The 23,185-nt window shown below is 44.4% G+C and overlaps 1 protein-coding gene across 1 annotated transcript; it reads right to left on the bottom strand.

Annotated features, from left to right (window-relative positions):
• Nucleotides 1–317: 317 nt before the first annotated feature.
• Nucleotides 318–20,293, bottom strand: ANKRD46 (ankyrin repeat domain 46). Its single transcript, XM_054985379.1, has 5 exons — nucleotides 20,213–20,293; nucleotides 16,338–16,436; nucleotides 12,425–12,766; nucleotides 9,157–9,315; nucleotides 318–2,979 (listed from the first exon to the last, which is right to left on the bottom strand). The coding sequence occupies exons 3-5, from the start codon at nucleotides 12,733–12,735 to the stop codon at nucleotides 2,763–2,765; spliced, it is 687 nt and encodes a 228-aa protein (XP_054841354.1). The 5' UTR covers nucleotides 12,736–12,766; nucleotides 16,338–16,436; nucleotides 20,213–20,293; the 3' UTR covers nucleotides 318–2,762.
• Between the last annotated feature and the right edge of the window lie 2,892 nt (nucleotides 20,294–23,185).

Below are 23,185 nucleotides of genomic sequence, written 5' to 3' on the forward strand. Positions count from 1 at the left end.
TAGGATTTGGCTGATATATTTGGGTCAAATATCTTTTGTCCACAACGCGGGCCAGATCAGTCTCATCTGAATGGCATTCAGAACATACAGATGCTCAGGAAGTGCTATAGACTCATCCAAAATGAAAGCTGCTATATTAATTTCTGAACACTTTAAAGTAATAAATCCCAAATACGAAACCCTCATAAAAGTCCAAAATAACCATCTGTATAAGAGATACCATACTTCCTTCTGAAATGCAAGGAAAGGATTCCAAGGCACTAGAACGGCACAGACAGTATAGTTTTACTGATCTAAAATCACACACGAAAGAGCCATGTACATGCAGCTCGTTGATACACATTTATTAGAATACATCTATTTATGTTTAGAATGCAATTCAAAGTTATAAACAACAGCACAAAATGGAAGGTAATGCAAAATTAAGACACAAAATACACATTTGCTTTTTTTAAAAAGGCATTTCATTGCTTACCTATGAATACATAACATAATTAGATGATCGTTCCCTAACTTTTAAAAGTGTCTGTAACACATTTCACATGTTCTGAGGTCCTTTGCAACCCTCTTTGGGGGCATTCTTGATATCGGCTTAGATCCATCAGAAATGGATGGAAGGGATTCCATCTGGGATTATGCAGCTGTATACTCTCAACTAAATAAAATAAATAAAAGTTCCTGGGTTTGGATAGGCAATGTCCAATAGTGGAAAGCTTCCCTACCATTTCCACTCCCAGTAATATTGGAAGAGAGGGCAGCAGGAGTGGCTAGGGAGGAGTGAGTGAGCTGTGGCTGGTACACGGCACTTCTGCCCTTTACTCGGCCATTATTTTCTATGGGCAATTGATGTCCCACAGCTAATAATGTCGCTTTAAAGTTTAATGGGCAGAAATGCTGCAGACCAGCTGAGGGGTGGGGCATGCTTCTTCCTCCCTGCTCCTGCTGCCTGGTTCAAAATGTATCGTTTTAAAAGTGCACAATTACCGTTTTCACTCTGGAGTATTTTTTCTAATATTTATTAAAATAACTTCCCAATATGGTAACAATACTCACAATATTTTATGAAAACAATAATCACGTCCTTCCCAATTTTCTGAAACTGAGTTAAAATGATAATGTTTGAAGGGTGTACCCTCATTTCTATGTATACTCTTATTTCTGTACAACTGCAGCCCAAAATATGCCCACCCCCCAACTGCTCTTGATGAAAAGGAGAAACCCCCCCCCCCTGAAGAAGAGTCCAACATCTGTAGTGGGCGAGGGAAATCTCACCTATGCAAATCCTCTGTGGGATCCAGTCATTACCTGGAAACGATCCAAAGCTTAAGCACTTTTACCGCCAACAAACTGCAATGGAAAAACACTAAATTTTCAAAACCATTGGGTACCTGCACATGCTTAACTTTGGCTGGATCGTTTTCAGAGAGTGTATGGGGAACAAATTACCTGTTTTCATAGCCGTTAGCTGAAAAACACGGGAGCTAAAAACTTTTAGAAGTCTAAAGAAAGCCCCTCCCAACCCATCTTCTCAAGACAATTATCAGAAAAACAAACACAAAGAGCACGAAACTAGCACAGGGTATCCTTGCTACTTATCTGATTCAATATTCGCTGTTTTAAAAAATGTCTAACTGTTTGGGTTCACCCAAGTTGCAGTTGTAAAAGCCACAATTCTTCCTCTTGCCAGGACATCACAACTGGGGTGGGGGGTGGGGTGGGGGCTTGCATGCCCACACAATACACAGAATTCTGTGCTGGGGGAAGCCTTTGTCTGACTGACCCTCCTGCACACTGAACACATGTGAGCTAAGCTACCTAACATACGCCATATGCTTTATGAGACTTTCACTAGGCCTGCTAGGCGTATAGACGGTGTATAAGAGACCTTGCCAGCAGTAAGTCTAGGTCTCATTTCAGTCTCTGTGCACTACGATGCCGTATATAAAATGTTAGGACGTTGTGCTGGATCCCACATACCCATTCTGCCAGGGGCAGAGCTCTCTTCCAGCCATAGGATCCAACCCATTCAGTGGCTTTTAAGTGCAGTTTGAAAGAAGTGAAGATTAGAGCCACATAAAACCTTTCACCATTATGCTTTCTAATCTTCTAATGGAACTTTATTAGGATAAAAACTCCTTTCCCGGAGCATATTAAACACCTAAAAGGTTAACATCTGACGCAAATAAAGGTTACAGAATACTGCAAAAAAAAAAAAATCCAGATCGCTAGACAGCTTTTCATCAATTTGTCAGAAAAGTTTCCCCTACTAAAAAACAACAACAACCCTGCATTTAAAAGACAAATGATACCAGATGTTTCTTTTGGCAAACCTTAAAGCATGATCAGTTTACAAGATTTGTTAATATTGTCAAATAAACCTGGATAAAATTATGCTGTATTCTTGAACTGAAAACAAAGACTGGTGACATTTCAAGAGAAATTTAAGGAAAAGATAAATACTTGGTGACTTAGTTCTGTGTCCAGATATGAGTATCTGTGGCCCTCTATATCATTATATTGGCAGAGACTGCTACTAACTACTTTTGTTTCCAAGACAAGACGTCAGAGGTGTCCTAGGAATGCCTCAGAATTTAGTGCTGTCTAGCCAAAATTAACACATCCTTCTTCCAAAAGGGCTACTACAAACAGGAATGTATATATAAATGCCAACAATACATACGGCAGCCACTGCTTGTGCTGAAGGAAAACAAACATGAAAAGCTAAAAATAACAGTAAGGATGCTGTTTGTTGACAAACATATCTAATGCACCAGTTCGGGCTGGTTCTCTACAAAAGGCAGCACCCCGCTAACATAGTAGGCAATCCCGAGGGACAGCAGGGCTATCACAACGATGAGGAGCAGCACTCGCCAGAAGCCAAGATCCTCCACAAACTCTTGCCATGTCGTTCGGAAGCTAGAGAGAACTCCTTCACCTTGCTGCAGGTTCGGGTTGAGAAGGGAATGGCTTTCCATTGCACTAGAAAAGGAACACAGTTTGATACAAGTCAGTCCTGATGCAATCTAATAATTCTGCTACAAACAAAAGGGGGGGGATGGACTCAACGACCAGAGTTGGATCCAGCCAGCTTTTCAAGCTGGTGAAAAAGGAGAGTCCCCTTTAATGAACAAAAAATGGTTACCCTGCGGATCATGGAACCTGCATAGACAAAAGTCATGTGGGATGGGGGAGCTATGGTCAGGACTCAGCAAAGAACTGGCTGGAGCCAACTTCCAGGCTTGCACCGCTATTCCAGAGATCTACACACTTTGTGGAAATCAGATTTGCTGCAGTGCAAACAATGTTCCAATGGTGTCCTCTGGGACAAAACATGTCACATCATTTGAGTTTATTGTTCAGCCAGAACACCCAAACTACCATTTTTTAAAACAGAAAATGCAATGCACTGCAGAGTCCGATTGGCCACAGCTGCCCAGAAACTGTACAGTTGCGAACATACACACACACACCACAACAACACAAACTGTTGCCCTTTGCATTTGGTGGGTCTGGTGCAGGGAATTCTAGTGCAGAGATGATAAACACAGCTACTATGTGAAGAGAGTCTCAGCCATGAAGCACAGCAGGTGGCCTTGGAGAAATCCCCACGTCCGAGCTAATCTACTTCACAGGCTTCTTTCCAGGGGAAAAATAAAACCATGTTGAAAAGTCAATTACAATGCTGTTGTTCATGTAATGCTTGTTAATCAGCACAGGTGCCTTAGCAGATACAACCAGAACAGAAGTGTGTGTGCATAATGTTCCATAATGTCTTCCTCCTCCTTCAGCAACAGGGGAGTCTGCTAACAGGCTTGCCCAAGAAATTATGGCCTTGGCCAGTTCTGCCCGTCCTGAGCTGTCTGATGAACTATTTGCTTGAGTCCAGCCTGTGCCACGGGGCACTTCTGAAAATGTTTGGAGGGGGTGGCTCTGTTATGCCAATATAGATTAAAATCATATGCCAATAATCAATACTGAACAATACTAGGCCTAGCTTCTATACTCTCTAGATGAACTTTTAAACTTTGCATGAACTTTCAGTGTATTTTTTCTATGTGTAAGGTAATTCAGCAGGTGTGCTCTCATCCTTTCACAATTAATTAAAATAGTGGACTCTACTGAGATTGATGTTCCTCTATCAGAGATTCAACCAATGGTGATCACCCAACTTAACTTTTCTTGACACTTGTCAGAGATTTATAGTTTTCTTTTGCAGTTCTGACTATGACATAATTTTTTAATTAATTGGAAGGCTGTACTATGAAATTATGAATATTCAGTGAAGTGTCAAACCAATCAATATTTGTTTGTGCTATCATGTGAATAGACCCTAAATATCTGCATATGATTAGGTATATAATTGCAAACACAGAAAGAATAAGCAGGGTACTGATGGAAGAGATCTCTTGAGAGAATCTAGGTGAGAACCTATTTTTACCTATGTATTTCATAGAAACTTTGAGCAATGTTAAACTTAGGATTTATTGAGAAATGTTAGTGAACTTATTTCTTATTGCCTTTCTCTGTTCTGTTGTTACAGGATTCATATTAATAGCCATTTATATTTTGATTACTTGCTTCATTAAAAAACTAGGGTATATTTTCAATAAAGTGAAATAAACTCTAGATTGGTGTCTGTGTGTTTGATAAGGAGTTGCAAAGCAATATTGAACCCTATATAAATAAATGTACTGATAAACAGTTGGTTCAAAGAACTTATCTGTTTGACAGGTCTAAAGACTAATTGCTTTCGGCTTCCCCGGAGAGAGATCCATCTTTCTCCTGGCAAGTTGAAGCTTGGTTTTAGACACGGGCAACCGGCTCGTTACAGCTCAGTGGCACCACTTTTCATGCAGAAGGCTTGACATTCAATTCCTGACATCTCTTGTCAAAGGATTTCTGGTATCAGGCTCTGGGAACGACTTTTCTCTGTCTGAGAAGAACTGCCACCAGTCAGATAGGACTAAAAACAAAGAGTCCATAAATCAGCTTCATATATTCAGGAGCAAAAATATTGTTCACCCACTAAACTGGTTTTGAGAAAATCCCACAGTGAGCTCCGATCTGTGATTACACCACGCTTACCACAGGAGCTGCAAGAGGAGAAGAACCTCTCCAAAAGGCAGTGAAGGAGGAGCAGACCGGAGACACATGAGCTTCCCGTAGCCATGAAGAGACTTGGGAAGCGGGGAGGTATGCCTCTGCTATCTTTATGCCACGGTTGTTTGAATGAGAGCATTTGGCAAGACCCTACTTTGCATATGCTAGTCAGAACACTAGAAGTTGAGAGCACATTTCTGTCTTTCTAAACGATTGCAAGAACAATGATCTCTCTCTCTCTCTCTCTCTCTCTCTCTCTCTTAAAAGAAAATTCAGAGAAGCAACTTGGAATGTCAGCAAGGACTCCAACAGCGCATCTTGTGGCTATCGTCCAGCAGAATGTGACACAGAATCATTGTGACACAGAATCATATTGCCGAAACAAGAGGAATAATGTATGTAAATAGCACGTTTGGTTTTTAAACCATCTCCTATTTAGTGATGGCAGAACAGGAAGCTTTACCAAGGATCCATTCATCTTACCCCAAACACAGCTATGAAGCCTTTAAACGGTATCTCCCAGCACACAAGAGGAATTTTCACCAATTAAGAATCAACCAGTTAATCTATAACCCTCACAGAGGTTAAATAAAGGTATAATATAATCTAAATGGAAAAGGTCACCTGGTGACTGTAAACAAACTAGGTCTGTTTCTTTGGAATCAGCCCCCCCCCTCCCCCCTCAAACCACCTGCACATTTTCCATTACAAACAAATTAAGCTTTCTGTTCTGAATTGGTAGCAAGTGCTTGAATGCTGGCTATTTTGGAAGAACTTGGAAGAGATTCAAATCCCAGATGTTATTTTTGCTGCTAAGAAAAACAGGCTGCATTTTTGTGAAACGTTGCTACCAACACAGTGGTTGGCTGCTAGCTATGACTATGTACACAAGCAGAAAGCATCCACACACTGCAACAGAGTCAAGGATAAGAGGCACTGGAGACCCAAGGCAGCAGCTCTGGGCCCCAGCTGTGAACTTGAGAAAGGAGGCCGGTTTGTCCATTTCTTTGGAAACTCCGTCTGGCAGAGGGGGCAGCAATTAATTCGATAGGGTGAAAAGAAGCAGATCTTTGCAGGGACAAGAATGTTAGGCAAGAAACTGGGCCCCTAAGAGCAGCCTTCTGTATCCATCACCCCTCACTGGCCGCAAAGCAAACAAAATGCAAATGTGTGTTAAACGCACAGACTGCTGTCATGTGAAGTTCTGTTTAAAACGACAACATGCTTCAAGCTAGCTCATACAGGTCATTGGGTGGTGGCTGTTTATGTCACTGTTACAAGCCCATGTGAACTGGGGGAAAGGCCCTCACTTATGCTTAAAAAATACTGAAAAGAAAATCCTCTTAAAGACCTGCATGCTTTAGCCTGGCGACACTAACCAAGTACAAACAAAGCCATCGCGGACACTTGTACACAGATAGCAGTTGTGGGTAAACTGTAATTTTAAATTTATTCCACCCCACTAGTAATGGGAGGGTCAAGGAACAGACTTGGGAAAGCTGAAAGAACGACATTTTTGCTGTTTTTTAGATCTCTGGCTCAGAAAAGAACGTGCTGAAAAGAGTCTGATCTGTGCCCTCCCTCACCTATGCAAGGTTCAAAGTAATGATCTGATTACTTGTTTCCAAGCTGTTGCTCTGCAACCACACACTGGCTTTGTTCATGCATGAAAAGTCAAGGCAGGCAGGTTTTTTGCATTCTCTGCAGCAGCTAGGAAAGAGTTATCCAGGCCTACTTCCCTGGGGCAAGGGAATGCTCCAAGCTTTACAAAGATTACATAACTGTGCAAAGACGCCTTCCAGACAGCCGGGCCACCTAGTACTGTCTATCCCAGCTGGCAGCGACTCTCCGAGGTAACATAATGTGTTTGTGTTTACACAGGCATTTATTTATGTGTGTTATTTATAATCCGCCTTTCTCATTGAGACTCAAGCAGATTACACAGTGTGAGTCAGTACAATCAATTTCAATGACATTTCAATACATGCAGATTTGCAATGATTTAAGACCAGCAGAAATCCAATGCAGAGTTGAAGAAATGCTCAAAGAGAGCATGCCTCTCTTCCAAACATTACTGCATTCACTGTTACACCTATGATAGACAGACAGACAGCATCAAACTGGCTCTCATAAAGATGCAATTCCAGAGCCATTCACAATGGCCTAGAGTTCATGGAGATGATAAACCTGCGCTTGGACAGTTATGCTGTTGCCAAGTAGGCCCCCCTCCCCTGCTTTAAGGCCTGCCATGAACTGTGTTAAAGTTTCCTGCGTTACTGTTTCACTGCTGCACAAAGATTGCTTTGCACGTATGTGCTCGGATACACGTGTCAGTTTCCTGCCTGCGTGTCAATTACCTTGCTGCTGCAATAGACTGTGTAGTTCCCTGACTCCATGTTTGGATAACTGCACAAAGGACTCTATTTCTGGGCAGCCCTGCCCTGACTTGTATCTGGACTTCCTAGTGTGCGTTTGGACTGTGTTACAAGTGTGCCCCGTGCCTGCATTGCCATCTGCCACGGACCGTGCCTGTTCCCTGCCTTGGACTGTGTTTTAAAGTGTTGTTCCCCCTGCCTCCATGGAAGCCTGCCTCATATGAGCCCAAGCCGCTGCTAGCAGCCGGGCGCCTGCCGGGGAAACCTCCAGCAAGCCTGGCTAGGCGCTCCCTGGTCAGTTCCCGCCTGGAGCCTCCCGCGGGCCGGTCCCCGAGCTTGCCCTCGCTACCGGGCAGCCTGCAAACCAGCCTCAGCTATGCCCAGCCGGCATCCATGTTCTCAGGCAGCCAGAAGACCCAGAGGAAAAGACTGCTTTGGGAAGCCATTTCGGCGAAGCGGGCACACCACGTCCGCAGCGAGAGCACCTCGCCCCGCTCTGCATATCTTAGGAGCCGCCCCGGAGAAGAACTAAGTGCCGACCATCCCAAGCACTTAGAGAATGCATCTCAAAGAAACCTCCGCATTCCAGAGCTGATGACATCAGAACAAGCCCTGTCCGCTGGAACATCCTTTCAGCCCACTTGGATTTCCCCCTCCCTCTTTTGTCCCCTCTTCCTGAGGTGTCACTTATCACAATCTGATTACTAAAGTGGCCCATCTAAGCCATTCAGTAGCCCATTAGAACCTTTGTTTTAAACTGTGAGAACCACCAAGTACAGCACCAGCCCCAGGGTACGTTTTGGGGTATTTAAGCTGGTCTCTCAGACCACTCGGGGCTTAGGCCATTCCTATCCAGACTTCCTTGCTGTCCGTCTGTGGTCCCAGTGCTGGCATTGGGCCACCTCGCTGCTGTGTCTCTGCTTCGCTTCAGGATAAGTGAGTATTCCCCCTATCATCGTTGGGAACCCGCTAATGCGAACGTCTCTGTATTTCCTACTCTGTGTTTCTTAGGTCTTGTATGTTCTTTGTATGCTTGTGCAAGTTTAGGCTTACGCCACACTAAATACACGTGTTTGAACCTATTTGTAGTCTGCCTCTTTTTCACTAGAGTGTCTGGGATCGGGACCTCCGTAGACATAGGTTAAGATCCGCGCTAATTTTAAGTTACAGACTGCTACAGCTAATTCCCCATTATAATAAAGAGCAGTTCTGGTAACAATGCCAGACTGCAGGTGAGAGACTGAATACTGCTCCATAGGGGGAAAAAAGAGGTTCCTGCCTATAGAAACAAGCAAGGGAAATGCTACGTCAGAATCCCGTCTCCACAAGGCCTTGTTTTGTATGTGCAGGAAGCTGTTTCTCTGCAGGGGAGATGCATTCAGTCACACGAACCCCCACATGCAGTCTGAGGAACTACAGCCCGGACACCAGTTTACTCTCTCTGAGGATAGCTAGGTCTATGCGATTGTGGCTAGCTACCTACAGAGGACACACACAGGCTGTCTAAAATTCAGCTTGAAAGACTAAAGCCCAAACACACCTAGCAAGTACAAGTGTTACAGAAACCACCTTGCCCTGCTCCTTCTCCAATATGCAGAACAAACTCCAGACGGGACAATTTGCTCAGGTATGCTAAACCAGTAACTAGCACCAACACAGAGACACATTCATTTGGCAATACCTCTCACTTTCGGCCGTCTGCATGGTTTCTAGCTTTGAGTGGGTTCCTCGGTTGAATCCTTTCACTTCTTGCTCCTCCAAAGACTCCAGCAAGCGGATCACGTCCTTATTCACACCTCTTCGCTTTGCCAACACCAGAGGAGTCGCACCTTGGTGATTACTATTTTGGAGCCAAGAGAGAGTTGAACGAGAGCTCATGGAAGTGTTTGTTTGTTTATTAAGTTTTAAATTTTAATTGAAAGGGAAAAAACCCAGTAAACAGTAAAGACAGTAAACAATGCATAAAATAGTATAAGCAATAGAAACAGAATATATAACAGCATATTATACTACAAACTATTTCTCTTCTCCATCCCCTTATTTACATACACTCAACATTTTATATTCAAAATTTTAAAATGCTAATTTTACGGTTGATCTACTTTACTAATAGCTATTCTTAGTTTTTCTTAATTTTCAACTACATAGTCAAAAAAGTCCATTTTTTTAATTCTAAGATTGGTCTGTTATATACATAAGAAGTTAATTTGGCCATAGATGCGTATTCATACATGAATATGAATACGAGCTCATGAAAGTATTTGAACTGAGGACAGATGTCAACGGTTGGGGAAAAGTTTAGCAGGCAGGCTAGTTTCCCGGGTGGGTGGATCAAGAGACCCAGGGAGCTCTGCTTACAGAATGGGCCACTCCCATCTCAGGAGGTCGAGTTGGAAGATCTGCAGAAGATACAGACGCCATCTCTTCGGAAGGCTCACTTGGACCCAGCCCTATAGATTTTACTTAAAATAAAGTTCCTAGGTTAACAGGGCTTTAAATTCATGTTTATAAAGTTACACGTGCAGCGGAGACAGAGAACTTTTTTTCCTTCTACCATAATGCTCGGTATCAGGGGCACCCAGTGAAGTGGATGGGCAACTAATATGGGATGGACAAAAGCAAATATTTTACTTGATGAGTAATTAAGTTGTGGAATTTGTTACCGGTGCCTGTAGTGATTGGTATGAGCACAGATGGCTTCAAAAGGGGACTAGATAAGATTCTTGGAGAAAAGATCCATCAATGGCTACTAGCCACCATGCCCAAAGAGGACCTCTGTATTTAGTGGCAGTAAAGCCTCTGAATACCAGTGCTAGAAGGCAACATTAGGGTATGGCCTTGGCCTCCGTGCTGTGTTTGTTGGTGCTCCCAAGCAGCTGCTTGGCCACTGTACAAACCAGAACGCTGGACTAGATGGGCGGCTGTGCTCTGATCCTGCAGGGTGTTCTTATGATTTCTGAATCAGCACACTACTGAACCTTCTGAGGCCGCAGGATGGTCTCTCCAAGCGAGGCCCTTTGGATCAATGATTGTTAGGGCCGCTTCCTATGTCAGGGGAGGGCCGTAAAGGCTGGATATTCCTTTCCATGTGGCTCAACTTAATGGTGCAGGACCTCTCAGCAGTATCCAGGCCCGGCAGCTGCCTGGACAGTGCAGAGCCAGCAAAAAGAGCCTCCAATGGTTTTTGCCGGCTCACATGACAACCAGCTTGCAAGCATCACAAACACCACACAGAAGCAATTTTTGGAGGCCTCCAAATGAGCGATGCAGGATTGAAGTCAGTCCCCAAGTGGCCTCTTAATGCAGATTTACCACGTAACTAACTGGAATTTGTGAAAATACATACAAAGTAGCTTCTATTTCCTTTTCCTTTTTATTGAAATAAATTCTGCTCTTTGATACTGGCACTGGACACCAAAGGCAGGGACCAGGCAATAACAATAATGAACACTGTCCAGAAAGGTAGTTTGCCATGACGGTAAGCTGCAAGTATATTCATTTATTTCGTGCATTTGATCACATTAGTGCTTTATCCTTTTAGTCATGAACCACAGGCCAACTCTTAAAAACACACATACACACACACACAAGAAAAACAAAGCGAAGGCCCCAATCATTTAAGGCCTATTGCAAGCTTTAAAAGGTTAGGATATTTGAGCACATAGTTCAAACAAGAACCCATTCCGGTACGATAGTTAATTGTGTTTGTCAAACAGCCATTTATTCGGTGCACTAAGTGCTTTTGTCCGGGCACCAGCAGATGACAGATGCTACAGGCCTGGAAGAATGAATACACAGTATTTCAGAGAAACATTGAGTCATGAGGTAGAGGAGCAGGTACAGTAATCACTGGGAAAGGGTATTTTTATCCCCAGAAATGGAAAAGAACGAGCAGGCTTTTTTCCCTTTACATCGGAGTGACTAAGATACAGCTGCATCACACAGTCCTTGTTAAGAGAGGTCACTCATTTTGAGCCACTGCCTTCATTCAAACTCCAAATCTGAGGCTGGCGTTAGAACCGGAAGAGCAGTCCCATCCACAAGCCCAGAGATTTTACATACCAGGATGTGTTCCACTAATGGATCTGTTCCACTTGAGGAAAAAGCACGACCACGAGGGAACACGTCCTTGGGCTGCAATCCATTACCACGCAGAAGAAACTGGAAACTTTCACCACTTGATGGCTTTTCTATTGGGTCACCACAGCTCTTGGTATGGACATTCACTTGGTGCTTTACACCCGTGGCAGCGATTGCTAGAAACTGACCACATGACCTACAGGAGGTATGGGATGATTCAATGCATAACTAGCTGTGGAACTGACTGCCAACGGGGGTGGTTGTGGCCACAGGCATAGGGAGCTTTAAAAGGGGTTAGATTAACAGAGGAGAGGACTATCTATAGCTACTGGCCATGGTGACTGAAGGGAGCTTCCCTCTACAGAGGCAGCAAACTTCTGAATACTGGAGCTGAGAGGCAGCATCAGTGGAGACGGCCTTAGCTTTTATGCCCCGTTTGCCCTCTATGGAAACTGGTTGGCCACTGGGTGAGAAAGGATGCTGGGCTAGATGGACCGCTGGTCTGATCCAGCAGGCTCTACTTGTGTTCTTAGAGTGCCACATTTTATGTTGATGATGCGAAAAAGCCATCAAGGCTGTTTTCAGCTTCTTTAGTGCGGTAAAGACAATGCAGCTAAAGCTCCCAAAAACAGAAACTCCTGAAGATTTCTGCGCTGCTTATCAGCTAGCTAAGTAGCAGGCCAGAATTTCACAGCATTTTGGCGGTTGTCTGATTTTTAAATGCTCTTGCAGAATAAATGGGAATGTCTCAAAGAACTCTCAAGCAAGCTTCTGCAGCTTTTCTCATTTTTCCTACTACAGTCAGGCAACAAATTACCATTCAAACTTAAAAAGCAATAAACTAAAAACCACAACAGGAGCACACTTACCATATATCTATTTTGAGTCCATTGGAGACTAGGAACTGAATGGTATCCACATGCCCACAGAGATGAAGGGCTGTGTTACCTTGGTAATCAGTAGCCAGAAGATCGGCACCAAATTTGTGGAGCAATTGACAGATGTCAACGTTGCCTCTAGCTGCAGCCAGGTGGAGACCTGTTCGACCCCGACTGTCACGGATGTTCGGGTCAAAGCCGCTCTCTAGCAGCCTCTTTGAGTAGTTAAAATCGCCATCGATGCAAGCCTGTAGCAGAGGCACATTTGTCTGCGAGGAATCATTGACAAAAATGTAGGACATGGCTGTTCTTTAGCTGGAAGAGGTACCAAGCCTGCAGGTGACAACGAAAGGAAAATGAACCGTGAAGCTAAGAAAGATAAGGCAGCATCAACTCCTCAAGCTATCGTCTTTCTGAATAAGAAACAAACCAATGATCACCTGAAACTGAGATCCAAATTGTATGGTACCACATGTGATGCTTCATATTATTCTCTAAGGCTGCTTCCAAGGGGGTGTGGGGTAGAAAAATGCATCCCTGCTGGGATAGCAAGAACAAGCCACATGGAAACGGGCAACAATGGCAGCCACGTGCTCTACCCCCATTCAAACATGCTGATGTGATGAGAACTGGGCCCAGCAGCTCCCTTCCCAGCTGAGTCATGCTGTGATCCACTGCAGCTCAGCTGGGAAAGAAAAAAGCCCATTAAAGGGCTAGAACAGGGAGGACACAGAGGTTAGCTTCATTGCCCTGGCCTGTATTGGCTGTGGAACATGGGGACAGTGTCCACATGGGCATATCACCCACAGTTCCTCCTCTGAATCCGATCAAAGGCTGACTTCCTCTGGTCCAGCTCAAAGGAGAAAGTCCTAGAAGATTCACATGCTGTGCTCACAACGAGCACGACGCCGTGCAGAATTCTGGAGCATGTTGCTTTCTGTTCAGGGAGAACACCTGCAGGGAAGGAGCGTACTTCTTTTCTAAGCAGGGAACATTTCTTTTGTCCCCGTTCTGTTAGCACAAGGATATGTAGCTCTCATTTTGATAGTTGATTCAGGGCATTACTATGAATGTCAGACTGCTGATAAATGCTTCCTAAGAACAGATCACCCCTAGTCCTTGGGGCTCTGTTTCAGCCTATGCATGCATTGCACATAAATTAGGAAGATATTTTTCTTCAACTTCCAAAGAGGGATGCATATGCACTAGGCTGCTGCCACAAAGTTATGCAAATCAGATGTTCTTCTAGGCACTATAAATAAAGTCGCCCTTAATGGGATTTCCTCTCTCATCTATCGGCTCCTTTATTTACACTGAACTTCAGCAGGCAAGCAGAGGCAACTAGCCACTGCTGAAGAGATCATCCTTTCTATAAATTTCTAGGTGCTATAAATTTCTGGCACCTTCTCTGCGGTACACTTTTCATTTGTACGAGGTAAACATCCACTTTCCTATTAATTATAATTGGGCAAATGGCTAATTATGTAGGTGATCTCACTGTGCTGTCTATCCAACCACCTTCACACCCTGGTAGCCATTTCCATATAGCTCCCTGTTGATCCTTCTTGTGGACTATGGAGGCACAACGGCCAGCCTGTGAGAGTCCCCAACATCATCCCCCTCAATTCTCAACTGCAATTCACTACTGGGAATTTGTTGTCCCACTTGCTTCAGATCTGATTATTTGCCAACACTGCAAGAAGCTTCTTGTGAGATACAAACATAAAAGAAGATGGCCAAGAAGGAGTCAGTAGGCAAAATACATTAAAGGGAAAGCCCTTATGAACCTACCCAGTCACTCTAGCCATCTTTGGAGGCCCTGCTTTGGGTGCCCCCTACTGATATTAAGTGGGTGGAAACCTGGGAAAGGGCCTTCTCAGTAGTGGCACCAAAACTCTGGAACTCTCTCCTGGGAGATTCATCCATCCCCTTCAGTTACCGTCTTCCACCAGCGACTGTAGAATTTTTTGTTTTGTTTGGCATTCCCTCAGTGATTCCTCCTCCCACCCCAATGTTTTTAATAATTGTTTTGTTCTGTTATTTCTAGCTCTGATTTTAATTGTTTTAATGATTGTTTTCTTGGATGGTTTTAAAATGTGATTTTATTGTGTGTTTTAATTTTTTTCAGCCACCTTGGTAGCTCTTATAAGAGCAGAAAAGCGGGATATGAATTTTGCAAAACAAACAAATAAATACAGAAAGGGTGCAAGAAGGCTCCAAATTGCAGTCCTCATATTAGTCAAGAAGGAGCATACTAGAAATGGCACAAAATCAGATCCAGGTTTGAGTAGAACCCCCAATTCATAAAGCTGCTCTTCAGGTTGTGTAACAACAGGGTCCTAAAATTTTTAACAATGAATGTTATTGTTTTTTTTTTAAAAAATGCTAATTTATATTTGTCAGCGGGACCTTTGATACCATACTGAGAGAAATGTGGCATGGAATTAAATAAGGAAGTGTTCGGAGCTGGAAGACTGGCATTTCATTTTAAATGGTTTTAAGGATAGCTGCCTGGATCCTGAGAAGGGAGCCAAATGCACTGAAGTGATTCTTGCTGCCTTGGCCTTCCTAGTGATTGAAGCCCAGTGCAGTCCCCCCCCCCCGCCCCAAGATGCTCCTGAGCATCACGGGGCCTTCAGCAATGTGCAAGGATGCGGCACAAAGTGCACTGGCAAACAAGGGGGGATCAGGAGAAGCCCCCCCCCATCATGTAAATTTTTGATGGGTTTGCACAAGACAGGAATCTCCAACGACTACTGCTCTGACTGCTACCACACCCCACGCTCCTCCAGAGATCCCCTGCTTCTCAGGGGCGGCTTTCTAGGCAGGTGGTTCAAGGGGAAAGCAACAGAGACATTTTGCAAGACCTCCTCCTTGTTCGTGATTCTTAGTGTCCAAGCCACTATTTAAAGACTATCATCATTTATTGCACCCCCTCCGCAACTGCAAACATATTCAGGAACAAGATAAACTGAAGACCTCACCTGTGAGTTTACTATCCTCACCTGTGAGTTTACTATTCTCTTACAGTTTAAAAAAGTTGCAGTCCTGCACACACTTCTGCTACTTCACAATCCCACTGAATCAATGGGTTTGAAGCAGCCTAATGGGTCTCTGCTGTGAACTTCATGTGTTTCTCCTTAACTATGATTCTCTACACCATTTAAAAATGAGTGGCTCTATACACACAAACCAGTTAAGCAATAGAAAGCCTGCAAGAATATGCCTAGACTGTCTATTGTATGCCTGATCTCAGCAGGGAGCCATGAGATTTGAGGGCATTAAAATTTAAAATCACAAGTTATAGACTGAAGCAGCTCAAAGCAACCGGCAGGATGGAGACTTTTTCTAGATCACTTGCGCCCTCTAGAGTACAAGCAGCTCAATATGAAAGGACATTAAGTTAAAGCCAAGGAGCAAAATGCTTACATTTCCAGCTTGAGAGAAGTCTTCTGGGCTGGGGGTTCCAAAACAAACCTTGCTTCCTGGCCTACCTCTCAGCCAACATTTTAAGCATCAGAGCAGGGGGTTTCATCACTCCTTTGCAAACTAACTGCCCCTAATTCCCAGGTGTTCACAAGACCCCAACCTAAAGAGATGTACTTTTCCCTCTACAGAGCTCAGAATTGACATTGCTGCAAACCAGGCTTTAGTAATCACTTTTAAACTTGCATTTAAGTAAAGCAAATGTATATACTTATACTCCACCCTGCCCCCTAACAGGGATCCAAAGTAGCTTAACAGCATTCTCCCCCCTTCATTCCACCTTGTGAGGTAAGGCTAGGTTAAGAGTGTGCAACTGGCCCAAGGTCACCCAGCAAACTTCCATCGCAGAGTGAGGATTCGAACCTGGGTCTCCCAGATCCTAGTCTGACCTTGTGACCGTGGCATCACAAATACTCACATTAAGAAAATGTCCAGTCCTGCTGCCAGTAGGTGAACAGCTACAGTCATGGGATTGTTAAACTTGTTCCAATGGCACACCGTAACCTCCTGCAGAAACCTACAACAGAACCAAAGTCTCATCAAAAGAAGCCTTCAGGATTCTCTGACTAAGGTGCCTGACCTTTGCAAGACCCACACAGCCTCTTACACTTCTTCAGGCACAGTTCCAAGCAGCACTAATACCAGAGATTTCAATCGTGGCGTAATAGAGGCCGTCTCGGAAATGTAGCAGCACAGGCCATGAGAAGCTGCCTTTCTGCTCAAGCCAAAATATTAGTCCACATGGCACAGTACTGTCTCTTCCGACCAGCAGCAGCTCCTCAAGGGTCTCAGATGGAAAGCCTCTCTCAACAGCTGCCTCCCTGAGATGCCAGGGACCGGATCGTCTACCCCTGAGCCACAGCCTCGCACAATACATCATTGATCTGACATGTTCTTACTAATGATCTTCAATACCTGATCACTTACAAAAATATAGCAAAATGAGATTTAATCTTGATTGCATTCCCACAAATGCTGACGTAGGTGCCTATGTATATACAACATTTTAAGAGATCTCTTTGGCACAGCCAGAGCAGTCTGGATCCATAGTCCACCTAAGGCTGGCAACCCCTTACCTTTAGCAGCTTCCAGAGAAGCAAAATGGGTTCCGGGAATCACTAAGGTACCTCAAACGCTTATTAGGACCTCAGAGAGGCTATCGGTTGCAGCAGATAAGATGCCTAAAACACTTCCTGCTGCTTTAACCAAGCTTACCCTTGAAATGTGTAACTCCATTGGCTGCCCATCAGTTATCAGGCTCAGTTCAAGGTTTCGGCTATTACATACACAGCCCTTCATGGCCTTGGTTCCTCCTATCTGCAGGGCCACCTGTCTCCCTATGTTCTCTCCAATTGGCACAATCAACTGCTGCCCGTACACATGCATTCTCTGTGATGGCCCCCACCTTACAGAATGGCCTGCCTGAAGAGGTCAGGAAAGCTCGTTTTCTGCAAACTATTCAGGAGGGCTTTTTTACACAGGTTACATAAGCTGTGCTGTAAGGAAACGGTTTCAGAGAAATGATTTGATAAACGAACAGGAACTGTAGACTATACTACTGCGTATTGTCTGTTGCTGTACGTATGCTCCTACCAAGTTATTTCTGCATCATTTAATGTGTCATGTTTAATTGCCTATTCTTTGTTTCACCTCTGTATCAGATTTCTTCTTGCTTTCAAATTTCTGCAGTCCAAATCCTATTGTATTGTTTATTGCATGTCCTAGCCATTGATTGTACTGACCTACACTGGCTAATATGCCTCGAGTCTCCATGAAAAAAGTGGAGTAAATAATGTAAATAAATAAATCAAACTGTAGGAAAGTTCTGGGAATATTCAAAGGTGCCCCTTCAGTTGATGTGAGGTCTAACAGGCCCAGGCAGCTCCCTGAACAAAGCGAGAACATGTCCAAGAAACCTCTGCCAACTGCAGGGGTCCCCCAGCAGACAGACTGATATAGAAATAGTCCTCTGACAGTAGGGGAGTTTGAAATGTGCTACTGAAGGCTGAAATCCTGTTCCTTTAATACCAAATGGTAAAGGGTTGTAGCAGAATGACACACGAGCACAAAGAACTACCTCCAAGTTGTCTTTAATCTCATGATTACAGATACCCTCGGAAAGACAACAAACAGTCCATGTTTTTAGTTTAGCATCACTTTATATTTCATGAGACCTTGCTGGCCCAGGCTAGCCCCATCTCAGAAGCTAAGCAGCTAAGCTTAGTACTTGGAAGGAGACCTCCAAGGAAGACCAGGGCTGTTAAGCAAAGGCAGGCAACGGCAAACCACCTCTGATCGTCTCTTGCCTTGAACACCCTACGGGGGCCGCCCTAAGTTGCCTGAGACTTGATGGCACTTTCCATCACTATATTTCATTAATGTTTTGGCAGATGTAAGAGACATGAACTTAAAACAGAGAAACACAAAGAGGGGGGTTGGTCTACTATGGTACCTTCTCTAGGGAAAGGGCATTTTATAAACACTTCTGATAGAAATGGCCATTACACTTGGGCCAGTATCTCTCTTAGCCTAACCTACCTTACAGAGTTGTTGTGAGGATAAATGGAAGGATGGGAAAACTGTGTATGCTGCTCTGAGCTCCTTGGAGGAAGAGCAGGATAAAGAGATACAATCAGTGCTAACTTTAATTTTTTAAACTTTACCGCATAGATTTTAAATTAAAACAGATACAGCTCTCTGTTACAGCTCTTCTATTTGACTGGTCAGATTTCAATCTTGTTACTTCTTTAGCTTATATTGCTGGCGTAGCTGAGGGGTATTTGGAGGGGGGGGAGATCTTTGTAGAGATGGGAGTTGCTGGCCATGGGTTTTTCCCCCATCTGATACTGATGGTTGCTTATAAATTTAACAGATTGACTGGGATTGATTAAAACAAGTCAGAAACTAAATTAACATAAGGCAAGCTAAAGTTTGCTTTCTCAATTAAAACAAACAAATAAACAAACTCTACCAAAGCACAATTAAGGAGTTATGTGCCCATAGGTGATCCCCCCCCCTTTTCCTGGAGTAGTTCTATTCCTGAATGGCACCAAGAGCAAGTGACTTCATTAATATGTCTCTTTACAGATGACAAGATGAACAAAGTGTCTAACTTTACTCAGAATTTCTGCTTCTAAACGCAATATATTTAATAGATATACATTATGGGGTTCAAGCAACAGAGACAAAAAGAATGCAAATGGAGTCTGAATTGTTGCCTAGGGAGAGGAAAATATCCAACTCCATTTATCCACAGGGTCACCATACGTTGGAAGTGACTGGATGGTACATAACACATACATACACACTTTAGGAGAAAATTCAACTAACTGGGCAGTAAAGCTCCTTGGAGAAGAAATTACCACTGTGCAAATGCTAAAGTGCTAGGAATAATCCCAGTGATCGTTGCTTCTTTTAGAGCAGCTTGGTACACCCTCTATCAGGTTCCTCATAAATGCCAGGCACTTGCTGCTTGCCCCCAAACTAATCTGATCAACTGGGGAGGCTTAAAATAGCCAGCATTTTATCTAATTCAAATGGCATCAGAACTGGGGGGGGAAGGGGTGTGCCCTGAAGAAAGAGGAGGAGGAGGAGGCACGGAGACACTGGCGCACAGCACACCAGCTGCCTCCCACCTTCCCTCCTTTTGCAATGTAATTTCAGATACAAAATCGAGATTCGGCAAAACACAAGAACAAAGACCTGGCTAAGATATCTCAGATCCCTCGCAAGAGGGGCTACCAAGTTTACATCTTGGTTCATTTTACTATTATCAGCAGAAAGGGCTGTCAGGCTTGCCAACCTCCCGGCGAGGCCTGGTGATCTGGTATTACAGCTGCTGTCCAGGAGCCAGAGATCAGTTCCCCTGGAGAAATGGGAGCTTTGCAGGGTGGACTCTATGGCATTATACCCCGTTGAAGTCTCTCCCCTCCCCAAACCCTGCTTTCCCAGGAAAACCACTCAAATCTCAGGGCATTTCATAATCCAGAGTTGGCAACACTAGCGGGGGAAGGCTCAACTTTCGGTTGCCACATCTCCCCCCCCCCCCCTTGCGTGCCAGGAGCAGAATCTCTGCAGATTCTCTATTGCAGCGATGTTTAGAAGGGAGCAGAAGCTTCACCGGGTGGATTCTTGCCTGCTGGAGAAAAGAGCAGGCACCATTTTCTAAAGAGGGCACGCCTCCTAATTTCCTCCTGCGCCCCATAAGCGGAGCTCCCCCCCCTCCCCCCAAGACAGCACAGCCCCCATCCCCGCCTTCCCTCGAGGGAGTCGCCGCCCAGGTGCGGAGCCGACCTTGCCCCGAAGAACCGCGAAAGCCGATCCGTCCGGCCTCCCTCCCGGGCCGCGGGCAGCCAAAGACTCCGCCTCCTGCGCGCGGGCCCCGGCCACAGAGGCTCACAACGCGCGACCGCTCTCGGCAGCTCTCGCTTCCGGCTCTCAATCGCAGTGCGTGGACTCTCGGATGTGAGTGGAGGCAGCGCCATCCAGCGGCAAGAGCCCTGCTGGGGGCGCATCGCGTCTCTCTGGATCTGCAGCGCAGACGGCCGGTTGGATAATGCACTTTAGTAGTCTTTTGCAACTGGGCTTTCCTGTCTGAAACAGAAAAATCCACTTCCGAAAGATTGCTAAAGTGCATTATACAACGTGCGCGGAAAGAGGATCATCTGCAGAGCGCAGAGTGGGGATGTATTTATTTATGGAGATTGTGTTATTAGGGTAGCCAACTGCTTGGAGAAGAAAAGGCTCAGCCGCTTCAATTAAAGGCTTAATGGGATGTTAGATATCTCCAGCTTCCTACCCATTAAGCCTCTGTTAAAGAGGCAGGTTGGTAATTAGTTCTGAAGCGCAGCATGTCCCAAAAGAGCAAGGAAGCCACCCAAGATTTCTTAACTCGGAAAAATGCATTTCTGCAGTGGCTTCCGAGGAGGGCAACAAAGACCTGCAATTAAAAGGAGCCAGTCTGCACCCGCTCCCTTTTGGGAATTTACATTGATTGTAGGTATTCTTGCCCATCTTAGCCCGCATAATAATGAATTTGGGAACTTCGATATGGAGCCGGTGCTTTGCCTGCGAAATCATGCTTATTGGCTCCTTAGGATTCTTTGTATCACGGTGCTCAGGAAAGAGCGCCAATCAATCTAAGGTTCGCGCTCCGGCAGAGGCCTGAGAGCTAGCGCCGCTTGGTGGCCGGAGGATGAAGCAGCAACCTGATGACCAAGTGAAATAATAGCACGCGCTTCGTGTCTCTCACGCCTCTTCGTTTGCTCCTTTGTTTAAATCAAAGGGGCCCGGCTGGTCTTTTTGACCTACGCACAAGGAGCCCTGGAATCTAAAAGGAGAGGACCCTGAGAGAGTTACTGCTCCCCTCCCTCAAGCACACCTTCCTCCCCGAAAAGATTTCCCCATGGTCTCCAGTTGATATACCTCAGCAGTATAGTTGCCAACCTCCAGGATCTCCTGGAGTTACAGCTGATCTCTAGACAACAGAAATCAGTCCCTCTGGAGAAAATGGCTGCTGTGGAAGGTCGACTCTAAGCCATTATAGCCGAAACTGAGGTCCCTCCCCTCCTCACAGCCCACCCTCCTCAGGCTCAACCCCCAAGTCTCCAGGAATTTCCCAACCCAGAGTTGGCAATCCTACTCAGCAGGTGTCCAACCATACCAATAATACTAACTGTACTTACATAGTAAAGAGTCCATAGCTGGACTTGTCTGTTGATGACTCTAGTCTCCAGATTTAATTGTCCACTGATCCGGGACACTTGGCTATAAGATGCAAAAAACCCTGTCCAATAGCTCTTGGACCTCTGGTCAATGAGCCCAGAGCCACATGTCCTTGCCTGTCTGCCATTCCTGGACAGAGGATCATCATCATCTGACTCTCACATCCAGACTGTGTCGAGATATGCAAACACCATTTCATGTTGCTACTGTTCCTTTTCACAATGAAATCTATCTGCTCTGATAGATACCAGGAGCTAAAGCATGCTGTTTTAAATAATAGCATAACATCTTTTGGATATAATTGGGGGTGGGTGGGCAGCAGGGGTGTGTGTCTTTCTATTCTCTGTAAATAATAATTTGCTCTTGGGCTATAAAGTCTACTTCATATTCAAAATTTCTGGTGCTTAAAAGGATAAACCTTTTCATTGCCAGACCTCTAGATCTTCCAATATTATTTTTCTTGGCTTGTAGTAAATTGTTCTTATGATTCTTCTGATTTTATCCTTTTGATACATCTGCCATAACAAAACTCTAATGTTTTTGATCTTTTGAAGAGCTGTAGATGGAACACCCTCCCCTACAACAAAGTTCCCACCTGCACTTTTTATTTGTGCTTTCAAAGGGAGATTACATTTGCTTCACTTAGGCTTTGCGCAAAAACGTATCCTAGATACTTTTTGCATCGAAAAGTCAGTAGTCAGGCCATACACATAAAGGTTATTAGTTTAAAAAATGGGTAGAGGGGGAGTTCTGTGTTGGTTTGGTGAAGCTTGGTTCCTGACAAAGATGTGCTACTGTCTTCCTTCCATGAATTAAAGCAACCGTAAAATGGTCAAATTCAGAATTTTATTGTGCAAACCAGCTCTTAGGGACCCATTCAATACCTGTCTAGATAAGTAACTGATTCTTCAAAATGCTATCGTGGGCCAGTTTAAGAGGATCCATTCAGTCACTGGACCATCTCCTTCTGGGAAGATTTTTGCAAGCATTTCCTTACATTATAGCACCTTTAGCTCTATATTTTTGTCCATAAAATTGCTACTTTTTACCACATTGTGATGCAGCTAGATCACACAGCCTGTCAAAACAGTTTCAGAAAGCAAGGCTGAAAAGTACCTCTGCCCGAGACCCTGCGCTGCTTATTGGCAACACAGCACTAGCTAATGTGATGCAGTATAAGGCAGCTGCATCAAGGCTGCTACGGATAAAGATGCGATTACGCATCTTCCAGGAAAGAGGCAATTTATGTCTCTGAAAATGTCAATGGTTTAATACTTCTGTTAAATAAGAAAAATACCATTTTATACAAGAGTAAACAGCAGATTGCTATGATTAAAAACCATTTTACATTTATGACCCGAGGTTCTCACTTGGAAAAAAAAATCAATGACTTTCCTTGAATTGCAAGCACAAACAACGGGGCCTTTAAAAAAGATATTCAGCACGTACATAAAAAGATCCTTACTAGTCCATCCAGGGGTCCCTCTATTCCAACACGCTGTTTCACACACATTCTGGAAGGGACAACAAATAAGGCACAGG

This window comes from Eublepharis macularius, chromosome 7 (assembly GCF_028583425.1).
Source record: "Eublepharis macularius isolate TG4126 chromosome 7, MPM_Emac_v1.0, whole genome shotgun sequence".
NCBI lineage: Eukaryota > Metazoa > Chordata > Lepidosauria > Squamata > Eublepharidae > Eublepharis > Eublepharis macularius.

Excerpts from the sequence above, each read along its gene's own strand:
- ANKRD46 (XM_054985379.1), bottom strand. The coding sequence starts at position 12,735 with ATGTCCTACATTTTTGTCAATGATTCCTCGCAGACAAATGTGCCTCTG. Across the intron at positions 9,316-12,424 it reads GGACTCAAAATAGATATATG|TAATCACCAAGGTGCGACTC; the intron begins GTAAGTGTGCTC and ends GCTCCAAAATAG. Across the intron at positions 2,980-9,156 it reads CAGACGGCCGAAAGTGAGAG|TGCAATGGAAAGCCATTCCC; the intron begins GTATTGCCAAAT and ends TTCCTTTTCTAG.